The sequence below is a fragment of the Sorghum bicolor genome, chromosome 6 (assembly GCF_000003195.3).
Source record: "Sorghum bicolor cultivar BTx623 chromosome 6, Sorghum_bicolor_NCBIv3, whole genome shotgun sequence".
NCBI classification, from domain to species: Eukaryota; Viridiplantae; Streptophyta; class Magnoliopsida; order Poales; family Poaceae; genus Sorghum; species Sorghum bicolor.
In genome coordinates, this window is record NC_012875.2 from 58,474,056 (window position 1) to 58,485,721 (window position 11,666).

Genomic DNA, 11,666 nt, shown 5'->3' on the forward strand with positions numbered 1-11,666 from the left:
TTTAGCGCTTCTAGACTTCCAATCTGCGATCACACTATTCACACCAGCATCTTGAGGTCGAACAACTTGTTATCCACCACAACGCAGCAAGTTATGTGCACGATGAGCCACGACGACTAGGGTCAAGGCCCTACTTGCCCTAGGCCTGGGTCCGCCAATGCCCACGTCAAAAATACCCTTTTGTTTGCAAACATAGGGATCAAAATAGGAGGGAGAATCATCTACATTTTTGCCGAAAACAGGATAGGGTTCAAAAAATCTGAATAAAAGACGGAATCAAGCATCAATATACACATATGCAACAAGACATGTGTGCTAACACATTAATATGCATAACTGGTGATTAGTATATTTTCATTTATATACACTAGGACACATAATTGTTAGGCACATAGGCCTAGTAGATAAAAACACGATAAATACGGGTTATTCCATGAAATCGGGATAACGTAAAAACGGACGAATACCCCTTTTTTCATTCCGTAAATATGGAAAATTTAGAGACAGAATCCCACGAATACAAAAACATATAAGACAATAGTAGAAAATGGAAATAAAATTAGATTTCTTTTTCGTCCATCTTCATCGCTACAAATACATCAGACTTTGACCAAGACTAGCAGTACTGCATCTAATTTAGCCTACTACAGTACTATACTCACTTCGTCAAACAAATAATATCCATGTTATATTATTTGAAAAGTTAAATACCAAATCCCACTATGTTAATATTTAAAATATATAATTATTTTGTTCGATTGCTATAAACATTCGGATAAAAAAATATTGTTCTATTTTTTCATAAATCTACACTTGAGATTGTTTAGTCTCAACCAAAAACTTTTCACGTCATTTCATCAAATATTTAGACACTTTTGGGGGTGCGAACTCAGCAGGCCCTCAGTGGCTCAATCACATACTTTGATTATTTTTAAATTTGACTCGTCAGATAAACATTCGTAGTACTGTATTCTGTCAGTCAAATACTCCGTTCGTAGCAACTCTCCCTTCGTACTCTACCACTACCAGTACGACGCCGTGTGCAAAACTGCGGCGAGGCGAAAATTCACTTTTGCAGAAAAAAAAAACATCCATACTGGAGACTCTCATCGGGAGTGACCCACGTCCGAAGGGAAGTCGTTCGTCCCGGAGGCTTCCGCGAAAATAACACGCGCCCCTCGCAGTCGCACGCAAAGACGACGTGCTCGCTACCCTCCCCCAACTCGCAAGTCGCCCGCTCCCCGCCCGGTTAGCAAGGAAGCAGGCACGCAGGATATTTGGTGCGCGCGGGCGGCGTGAGCCTGCAGCGAGCGAGCAAAAAGCCAGCAGCAGCAGCGAGCGCGACGTCGGCATCGGCATCCGGCAGGGGAGAGCCCGGGCAGCGGAGCCACACCTGCCCTCTCCACCTGGAACCCCGCGCGGGCTCCGCCGGCCGCGGCCGGTGCCGCCACGACTCGGCACGCGCTAGCTAGCTGTTGCCCTTCCCCGGGGGCCCCACCACTACCGTCCCTGCTGCCCGGCCTCGCGTTGGCGATGATGATTCCTAGGGAGCCGCGGCGGCCGGAGCACCCTTCCTCCTCCTGATCCCGAGCTGCCCTCGCCCGTCGCAGCGTCTGTGTCCAGGTAAGTTGTTGCCTCACGGGATTTGGAGCCGGTTGTTGAGTTCTCGGATTTTCAGATTTGGTAGATGCGTGGCTAGTCGCTGCTGGATTGGGTAGGTTCAGTGCGGATCTGGGAGTTCGATTTAGCTGCATGCCTTAACTGTTAAGCAAGTAAGTAGCTTTGAGAATCTGCCAGACTTGATTGAAGCAAGTAGATTTGAGGCGCAGCAAGCTGGAGTAGGAATTCGAGCCTCATCTGGCTTAAATGAAATCAAAGTCCATCTTGTCGCAGCAAATTCCCCTCTTTCGACGTGTGTCGCTAACCGCAACTGCTATTTTCCACCCCTGTGGTCGTTGTCGTAGACTAGAGGATGGAGACTCCTCAAATCGAGATGGGCGGTTTCAAGGTCAACAGCCCGCAAGTGCCTAACGGTGGGTTGCGGCCCACCGTGTCTTCCTCCTGGAACTCGCGAGGGACGGTCGAGAGGGCGATCAAGAGCATCAGGATCGTCGTTTTCACTTCCAAGCTCAACGTGCTCATGCCGTTCGGCCCTGCGTCCATCATTCTCCACTTCACGACTAGGAGGCATGTAAGTGCTGATCATGGGACTTGAGCTCTGCTGCTGTGCTATCTGATTGCTCTGTGTATGGTTGTAGGGTGGTCGGGATTTACTGTATGCCGACTTTTGTTTCAGTTGCAATAAATACCAAATTCAAATCAGAGAGTAGTCAATATGTCACAATAATGTAACTCTTCAACAACATGGCTAGTTTAGTTTTTCTAGTTATGCATGCTACTTATACATGTCTCATCATCACTAGGAGACCTTTGTCAGATCAGTTCATCGAGTAATGCTGACATGCTTCCTATACGAAATTGAAATTGCAGGGATTGGTTTTCCTTTTCAGCATGCTAGGCATAACACCTTTAGCAGAGCGATTGGGATATGCAACTGAGTAAGTTGCTAAACTTTGTATTAGTTTTTCCTGCTCTGTTGAGTTTTGATGCCAATGGTCGTTGTGCAGGCAGCTTGCAATATACACTGGTCCAACAGGTACACCTCTCTCTCTTTATGGCTAATGGTCAATTTGAAATAAGACTAGATGAGAGTCCTCAAATGGTGACCGGTTTCATGTTCCCTGAACTGCAGTTGGTGGCCTTCTGAATGCTACATTTGGAAATGCAACTGAAATGATCATTGCAATATATGCTTTGAAAAATGGAATGATCCGAGTAGTGCAGCAGTCACTATTGGGTTCCATTTTGTCAAATATGCTGTTGGTTATGGGCTGTGCTTTCTTTGCTGGTGGTATTGTTCATCGCAACAAAGACCAAGTCTTCAGTAAGGTGACATTTGTGTGACTGTTTTTCTGTTCGTCTTCAGTAAGGTGAGGTTTTGGTAGTGAGATTAATATTCAATCACTGCAGGCAACTGCAGTTGTCAACTCAGGTTTACTGCTGATGGCTGTCATGGGATTGATGTTTCCTGCCGTTCTTCATTTTACTCATTCAGAAGTGCGGCAAGGAGCATCAGAGGTTGCTCTTTCAAGGTTCAGTAGTTGTATTATGCTTGTGGCGTACGCAAGCTATCTCTATTTCCAATTAAGTGGACGGAGCAACATGTACAGTCCAATAGGCAGTGTAAGTTTGATGCCTCATCTTATTTCTTCCTCGCTGGTGATAAGGACCATAAATGTGATGCTATAATTGCTATTGTGGGTATGGCTATTTTGGCCTACTTTAGTCCAAGTGTATTGTACATATATTGGTGCTTTCAGAATGCCATGTGACAAACCACATCCTTGTGATAGAGTTTCTTGCAATATTGCAGTAATTTAGTATTGGTATAGAACGGTGCAATACATGTTTTCACCATATTCAGAAATATTGTAGGAAGAGACGCCTAATGAGGATACTGTGGAAGAAGATGAAGAAGCTGAGATTGGCATGTGGGAGGCAGTAACATGGCTTGCGGTGTTAACACTCTGGGTGTCTTTTCTTTCTGAGTACCTAGTTAACGCCATTGAGGTATTATTCTTCTCCAATTCAAAAAAAAAGAATAAAAATGTTAGCTTTTGTTCATCTGTGGCAAGTGAAACTTGTTAAAGGTAGTTTCCTACAGTTGACAGGCAGTAATATTTCGGTGATACTGAAGCATTGCCAGGGAAAATGTTTACGTTAAATTTGGAAAATCTAGTTACTTACTAGTTACTACTATTACCATGATGTACATTGGTAGTATTACAATTTACAGGTCATTGATACTCTGTAAGGATGTAACTGGTCACTGTTTTGATCTATTGCTGTCAGGGAGCATCTGATTCATTGAACCTACCGGTGGCTTTTATCAGTGTTATTTTGCTTCCTATTGTGGGCAATGCAGCTGAACATGCAAGCGCAATAATGTTTGCCATGAAAGATAAACTTGTAAGTGTTCACATGAGCTTGAGCATCACTTTCATGGTTCCGTTACTTTTTATCTGTTCAGTCTTCATGCATGTGATTATCTCTCCTGCAGGACATAACACTCGGTGTTGCAATTGGTTCATCAACACAGATATCAATGTTTGTGGTACTTTTTTGACTTTAGAACTTACTATCGCATTCTCTGATCTGTGCATCCACATTCTCACTTGTTATGTCAAGCATAAACCTTTTGACATGTTCGCACTGGTTCAGACCTTAGTACTTTTGTCCTTTTAGTTTTCTTTTGAAACAATCGGGGAGAACCCCTACCTAAATTTTAGTTATTAAGGAAACAGAAGTCCATTACTGAATTACATAAAATGCCTTAAATTCTTCTCTCTCCGTGACGTTTGACATGGTATACTCCAATGCAGATTCCATTTTGTGTTGTTATTGGTTGGATGATGGGACATAAGATGGACTTGAATTTTCAACTATTTGAGACAGCAACTCTCTTCATAACAGTACTTGTGGTGGCATTTATGCTACAGGTAGGTTCTTAAGGTGGATACTAAGAAAAATCTTCTATAAAATGTGTCTGATGTTGCCTGTTGGTAAGGTTTATTTTGGCCCTGGTTTATTGCTTCCATCATATGGATTGTGAATATGTGTCCATTTTGTCCTTTGGGCAGTGGTAAAGTGGCCATCTTGATAAGATTTATTTTTGCCCCGATTTACTTCTGCCATCATATGGATTGTGAACTTATGTCCATTTCACAGTTTGGGCAGTGGTAGAATGGCCATATTGGTAACGTTTCATCATCCATCTCTATAATAGTGGACTTGTTTGAAGTGTTAGGGTGCACATTAGTATTAAAAAACTCGACCAACCTAAGAGGCAATAGGTGGCATTGTGTTATAAGGAGAAATAGGTACACACATTCGAGTAAAAAATGACCGAACCTCAGTGCTAGAGATGTACACCCATATCTTGTACCAGCTGAGCTAGGTCAGTTCGAACACTGCGGTTATTAGCTTCAGTGCTTCAATGGCTATATTGTCCACTGAAGTTTATGTTACTACTAACTCTTTAATAAGAGCAACTTAGAACAATATAATTTCTTTGTATTTCTCCTTTTCTTATTTGTTTGTGAAGCTGAGCTGCTTCAAGCTTTCTTAGGGTTCCATAAGCTCTGATCAATTTAGGTTTACATATAGACTATATAGCTCTCGGCTTGTATCTTATTTGCTAAGTCTCCTGTTCAACATCTCCCTCAATTCCCGTCAATAATCAGGCATTTGTATGATCTCTATCCTTGAGTAGTGATGTGTATGATCTTGTTTCATTTCACTGAGATCTGTTTTGTATGAATCTGAGCTGCATTTGATATCTGACCCTGTGCAATGTACTTTTTTCATCACAGGATGGCACGGCGAACTACTTGAAAGGACTTATGCTGATTCTGTGTTATCTAATAGTTGCTGCCAGTTTCTTTGTTCATGTTGATCCACAATCGAGTGAGTATGCTATTTTCCTTATTCCAGTTAGTTTAGCTAATTTACTCGCCATGAACTTTTCCTTGTACTTGTACTGTTCATTTGTATACATACTACTTTAGTATACCTTCTCGCGTGTACACATGTTGGCCGTTATCTCCTGTATTGCTAAAGAAAAAGCAGTGGCACTATATAGATCATAGAGTAGTTTATGCTAATTTTCTTTTATATGATCATAAATGCAAGCATATATTTTTTCAGGTGATGGCTGATGCCATAGCTGCTGTAAGTAATGCGCCAAATACCTTTTGAAGACTCGCTGATCTTGTTTTGTGGAGGTGCTACTCCATAGCAACGTTCCACCTGTCTCGAGCAGAATGTTAGCAAAAAACAAGGGGGGGGGGGGGGTGCGAAGATCACACATCATCGGTTCCCTCATGAACTGGAGAAGGAATTGTATTGTGTGGATACTGAGGCTTTGAGGTGTACTAGGGGTAGTCTCAATGTATACAGAAACAAGAAACGCCAGCAAGTTACATTCGATTAATTGAGTGGCTGCGGCCCTTTTTTTGTTTTCCTTGCTATTTATCTATCAGGTCTCAAGAATGTAAATTTGGGTATATGATTTGGTGCTAGCAGAGGCTAGGTCTTTCACCCTTTCTGTGGTTGATAATGTCTGCATAGCCATGGTTCCGCATCCATGTTATTTTTGTCCTAGTGATCGTGTGTACATTTGATGGCAAATCAATTTATATGGCTGGTTATCTCCCAAGGCGGGTTGCCTCTCTTTTTTCTGGTATAAAACATAGGAGAGCGAATCCATTGACAATGTCTGCCTTACCCCTTGGCATTGGCATGCTATGATCAGTGATCACGCATGCCACTCCAATCAGTCCCATTTGCACTTAAAATTGTCTTCTGAGTTCTGACAGCGTGAGACTGTTTCACACTTCAGGCTCTGTTTGGTTCTCTTCGCTAAATTTTAGTTAGCTAAACTTTATTCATTTTAGTAGCTAAAGTTCTAAATATATTGACTAAAAGAAGTGAAGATAGTTTAGTTCCATTAGTTAGCATCTCCAAGAGCTTCTAATATCCACTTTGTATTCTATATTTTTTGGCAAAACCACAAATTCTTATCTCCAACAACTTGGTATATGCACTTGGTATTTTGTCAACTTGGAAAAGAGGAGGCTCCGCGCGCGTAGAGAGCGCGCATCGGCGTTTTCGGCCTTCTTTTCCTCCCTCCCGCGCCCGCTTCTTTCTCTCCCGCGCGCGCCAAGTCCAGATCGATCCCGCCCGCGCCAAACTCCGGATTGTTCCCTCTTCTCCCGCCGCATAAAAGAAGCCTCCCGATCCCGTGAAGATTGATTTGCAGGCGCCGCTTCTTCTCCTCTCCCTGAAGACCGGACTCGCGCTGCCATAAAGAAGGTGCCATCGTCCCTCCTCGCGCCGCCGTTCTCGCGTGGAGGAAGGTCCGGCGCCGCCGTTCTCGTGTGGAGGAAGGTCCGGCGCCGCCCTCCAGCAGGTACCTAGGTTCTTCAAGTTATCATCTCGTTGTTCATGCCGAGGATGATTACCTGATGCTAAGGTGGGCCTATTTTTTTAATTTTTACCAAATGAGAATACAAAGTTGTTGGAGATACATCATTTTTCCACTTACAAAACAAAATACCAACTTGCTAAAACACATGATATACCAAGTAAATTTTAGGGAGCTCTTGGAGATGGTCAAGTAGCTAAATTTAGCGAGAGAACCAACCCGACGCTCAGTCTCAATCTGACAATTTGTGGTGCCGGCACATTTAACAAAACGCACCTTAAACCTTGTGCTATTAGAAAATGCACCCAGCTTCTTCCTCCGAGTCCTTTCTCAGCCCCCCACATCCCCACTTCCTGAGTCGTGACTCGTGAGCGAGATGCGACACGCGAGAGGGGGCGAGGCCGCGAGGGTTTAGCCGGTTGGCGCCGAAGCCGCCGCCGCCGATCCTCTCCGGCAGCCGGTTCGTTCCCCAATCACCGCATTCCTCACTCCCTCTCTCTCTCGTGTGCCTCCATCCCTTATCCTCACCTTTATTCTCCGCAGAACTCGCAGCTTGCGGCGCATCCCTTCCCCACTTCCGGCGGTATGGACAGCACAAAGGGGACGGCGGTGGCGAGGCTCTGCGACGACCTGATGGTGGATATCCTCTCTCGCTTGCCCGTCAAGGACCTCCGCCGTTCCACGTGCGTGTCCAAACCCTGGCGCGACCTCGTCACCGACCCCCTCCACCGCAAGAAGCTGCCCCAGACCCTGGAAGGTTTCTTCCACGGTGGTGCTGGCGAGCGTCACAGCTATGGGCACTTCACCAGCCTGTCGGGGAGGGGAGAATCTGCTCCTCCAGTCGACCCTTCCTTCTCCTTCCTCACGGCGAAGCTGCCTTGGGTCGAGCGCATGGACCTCTTGGATTCCTGCAATGGGCTCCTGCTCTTTGGGTGCACCACGGAGAACAAGTTTGGGTACATCGTGTGCAACCCTGCAACCGAGGAATTGGTGACCATACCCGCCAGCTCTGGTTCTTGTCCGCCTCCTTCGCTTACTCCATTGGAAGACAAAACTATCGCTGTCTGTGATGGGGATATATATGCACACACCTATCTGATGTTTGACCCGATTGTCTCCTCGCGCTTCCACTTGGTCCAGTTCTGGCAGGATAGGTCGACGTGTGAGGTGAAAAAGGTGCACTCTTACTCGTCTGAAACCAGGGCATGGAGTGACACGTCAAACAAGTGGGAGCCAGGTGAAGAGCGCTGTGGATGGGGGGTACTGCGGGGTCGTGGTGAAGCCATAATCGAATTCACGCGTGGCAGGGCTTTGGTTGATGGTCTGTTGCTTTATATTGAAGCTGTTCTCCTTTTCATGCGCGGCAGGGCTTGGGTCAATGGTCTATTGCATTTTGTTGCCTACCATTTTGAGGAAGGAGAGAATCTGATAGTTGCGGTGGATGGGGAAGGGACAATTTGTAGGATCATTTGCCCACCTGTTAAGCATGTAGATGCCAATGCTTTTATTGGTCAATCCCAAGGCCATCTGCACTGCATCAGTACGAATCTGATATCTCAATACTTCAATTACCATTTCACGCAACTGTCAATTTGGGTTCTTGAGGACTATGATACACAAGAATGGATCCTGAAGCACAATGTGAGCTTTCCGCAGCTCTTTGGATCACCGAGTTGCCCAATCGACAACCACGATATTGTGGTCATTCATCCGGACCACAATTCGATAATCCTTGTTCAGCACTGGAACCAGAAACTGGTGTCATATGACATGGATAGTAAGGAGCACCGTGTTCTCTGCACTCTAGGAGAGGGATATCGGTCCATTACCCCGTATGTTCCCTATTTCATGGAGTCACCAGTTCTTGCCACCAAGGACTGAGGTTGTTGCTTGTGGGATACTTCTCTGAATGTTCAGAAAGAGCTTGATCTTCCAAGTATGGGCAACTAGCAGTGTGGGTAAATCTAAATATTAGCTGGTGCAAATTTGGATTAATCTATTATCAATAGGTGATCTATTCTGCTGGTGCTTTACTGTAACCCTTTTTGTAATGTTGTGAGAGTTGTTTACTAGACAGCATGCAATTTAGCATTAAATATGCTAGTTCTTTTGTTAATGCACAATGCCATGAACTAGCCAACGGTCTAGTTTGAGCTACCCAGCAGTCGTGAGTTTGAAATGCTACCCTTTATGTTTCTGGAATGATGTCTCCATCTTTTATATGTGCTTCCTTTCTCTCAGCCTTATCGAGCAATTACTTTTGTGTTTTGCTCGGTGATGTGTATGTTTATTTATGCTGTAAATTGCATTTATTTTCCATATGATGCGGTGGTCATGTCTCAGAAATGTTTGAACTGAGAGCTCTGTCACATTAAGCTCGAATGTGACTGGTTGTTGTGCTGCTGGTTACTTGCATTCGCTTTGGCTGTTGAGGAGAAGCTCCATGAAGAATGTATTCTATTCAGCTATAGTCAATTATTCCTTATTACAACCAGTTTAAGTTGAGCTAGTATTTTTCATAACATATTCTTCAACTGTAAGTGAACTGTGGATTTGTCTTTCTTCTGTCCTGTGCATGTGAAGAAATGAATTCTTTTCTATATAATTTTCTCTACTTATTATATATTTTAGTTTTACAATAACTTAGCCAAATGTTCTTATGCTGAAGAAGGAACAAAAATTATATCCCATATTTTGCCGAATGCCAACGTCCCTTTGTTTAGTAAACTTTAAAGCTTAAAGAACTAGAAGCATTATCCTTGAAATCTTCCTAGTTGTTTACATGGTATAGCGTTTCCATGTATGCTTCTGAAGAATAAGTGGCACTATGTACCAGATGAAGGTGGTTGATTGTATTATATAGATTCTTTGCAATAATATAAATTTCTGGTTCTATTTTTTGTGAATACCAAAAGTGAGTTTAACGTCAGTTTTAACTTTGAAGATTTGCAGTTTAATACATGCAGGGCAATCCTCCTACAGCTCTGACATCAATGTTTTTCTTTACTGAATATGACAAATTCTATCTGTGTCGGAGCACAATCCTACAGTCTTTTCCTTCTGTTTAGCAGAAAGCTTTTTTCAGTGGCTACCCCTGAATCAACACTGTTTCTTCCATGTTTAAGTTTCTCATCTGAACTTTGACTATCAGAGTATCTTCTACCAGTTGGGCTATGTTTTGGTAAGACGCCCCAAAAGCAATCTCCCCCATCGTAGCAAGTATGGACCTGTACAGTCTTTAGTTTGCGATGTTGTATCTTATATCTCCTAGGCCCGTTGTAATCGACGAAATTTGCTTGTAAAATCAGTTAAAGAAACATACGGCCTTTTTTTTAAATAAATAAAAAAAGTCGGTTCGCTGAGATGCTGAATTTGCGATTGGAGGATTTGAATTATATCCTCAGCCCCCCCCCCCCCCCCCCATTTTCTCTTTAAAGAAAAACATATATCACATTAGCTTTATAGAAAAGCTATATGGCACGCGAGTGTTTTAACGCGTGATTATTGTAGCTGCCCGATCTGCCCTGTTTGAGTCCTCCTGACATGGGATCTGTTTGTGGCCCTTGGGCCTTGTTTAGTTCCAAAACTTTTTGCAAAATGGATATTATAGCATTTTTATTTGTATTTGATAAATATTGTCCAATCATGGACTATCTAAGCTCAAAAAATTTATCTCGAATATTACAGACAAACTGTGCAATTAGTTATTTTTTTATCTATATTTAGTGCTCCATACATATGCCGCAAAATTCGATGTCAAGGGGAATCTAAAAAATTTTGCAATTTTTTTTTTAAAACTAAACAAAGCCTTGCTTTATTTCTACGACAAACTGGTCCACTAGCTAGTCACTGATTTATCATTTTAAAATTTAGATCTGCACTCTTTTTTTGAACAACAGTCCGAGCTTCATTCAATCATCATGAACATGGTTACGATCATTGCCAGCAATACTCTGTAAGACCGGTGTAGCAGCGGCCCAACTTTAGAGTTATGACGTGAGGGATGCTTATTACAAGTTCTACTAGAAAACACAGACAAAAGATCAACAAAGCCCCGACTTAGATCATTGATTTGCTGTAGCAGCGGCCCAACTTCAGAGTTATGACGTGAGGGATGCTTGCACAGAATTACGAGCACTTGACAGTCCATCTCCGGGATAAGACGTTGTACCCCTCTGTCGATGGCGAACTAAACACCATCACGGCATGCCAACGCCTTTGTAGCCATGCATGGCAGTTAGACAGTAGTCATACCGGCACGCTTTTCCTCCGTAAGGTCACCCTTCATGATCCATGAGGGCCACTCCTATGCTCCTCGCCCTTCCTCCATAAAGAAAGCATTCACATTGCATTTTATCCAACCCCATTGAGGTCATCTCCAATACTCCATCGCTTTTGGCATGCCCTTGGTCTTTGATCGGGTGTGAGATTTGCCATAGATCTTATGTTGTGTCCTTGGCCCATTCCACCATCCTTCTCAATGGAATTTCCGTCTCTCCATGTCTTCTTTTTAATCTGAGCCATCCACATGGACCACATACCACAGAGAAAGATCTGGAATCGTTGCCTGTTTCCATGCCTGCCTGTTTCTACTCTTCCATCCACAGGGACCACAACCGTA

General features: G+C 43.6%; 2 protein-coding genes across 3 annotated transcripts; both read left to right on the plus strand.

Annotated features, from left to right (window-relative positions):
• On the plus strand, window positions 1,169-6,206 carry LOC8079604 (vacuolar cation/proton exchanger 3). 2 transcript variants are annotated; one of them, XM_021463428.1, is made up of 12 exons: window positions 1,169-1,623; window positions 1,965-2,191; window positions 2,491-2,558; window positions 2,628-2,656; window positions 2,753-2,949; window positions 3,031-3,243; window positions 3,496-3,630; window positions 3,913-4,029; window positions 4,121-4,174; window positions 4,443-4,559; window positions 5,433-5,526; window positions 5,767-6,206. In XM_021463428.1, the coding sequence occupies exons 2-12, from the start codon at window positions 1,973-1,975 to the stop codon at window positions 5,775-5,777; spliced, it is 1,254 nt and encodes a 417-aa protein (XP_021319103.1). In that variant the 5' UTR covers window positions 1,169-1,623; window positions 1,965-1,972; the 3' UTR covers window positions 5,778-6,206. The 2 variants fall into 2 exon arrangements, with proteins under 2 accessions (XP_021319103.1, XP_002447237.1); XM_002447192.2 differs by having other exon boundaries at window positions 1,970-2,191.
• Window positions 7,258-9,267, plus strand: LOC8068501. Its single transcript, XM_002447193.2, has 2 exons — window positions 7,258-7,505; window positions 7,589-9,267. The coding sequence occupies exon 2, from the start codon at window positions 7,631-7,633 to the stop codon at window positions 8,924-8,926; it is 1,296 nt and encodes a 431-aa protein (XP_002447238.2). The 5' UTR covers window positions 7,258-7,505; window positions 7,589-7,630; the 3' UTR covers window positions 8,927-9,267.

Excerpts from the sequence above, each read along its gene's own strand:
- LOC8079604 (XM_021463428.1), top strand. The coding sequence starts at position 1,973 with ATGGAGACTCCTCAAATCGAGATGGGCGGTTTCAAGGTCAACAGCCCG. Across the intron at positions 2,559-2,627 it reads CGATTGGGATATGCAACTGA|GCAGCTTGCAATATACACTG; the intron begins GTAAGTTGCTAA and ends GTCGTTGTGCAG. Across the intron at positions 2,657-2,752 it reads AATATACACTGGTCCAACAG|TTGGTGGCCTTCTGAATGCT; the intron begins GTACACCTCTCT and ends CCTGAACTGCAG.
- LOC8068501 (XM_002447193.2), top strand. The coding sequence starts at position 7,631 with ATGGACAGCACAAAGGGGACGGCGGTGGCGAGGCTCTGCGACGACCTG.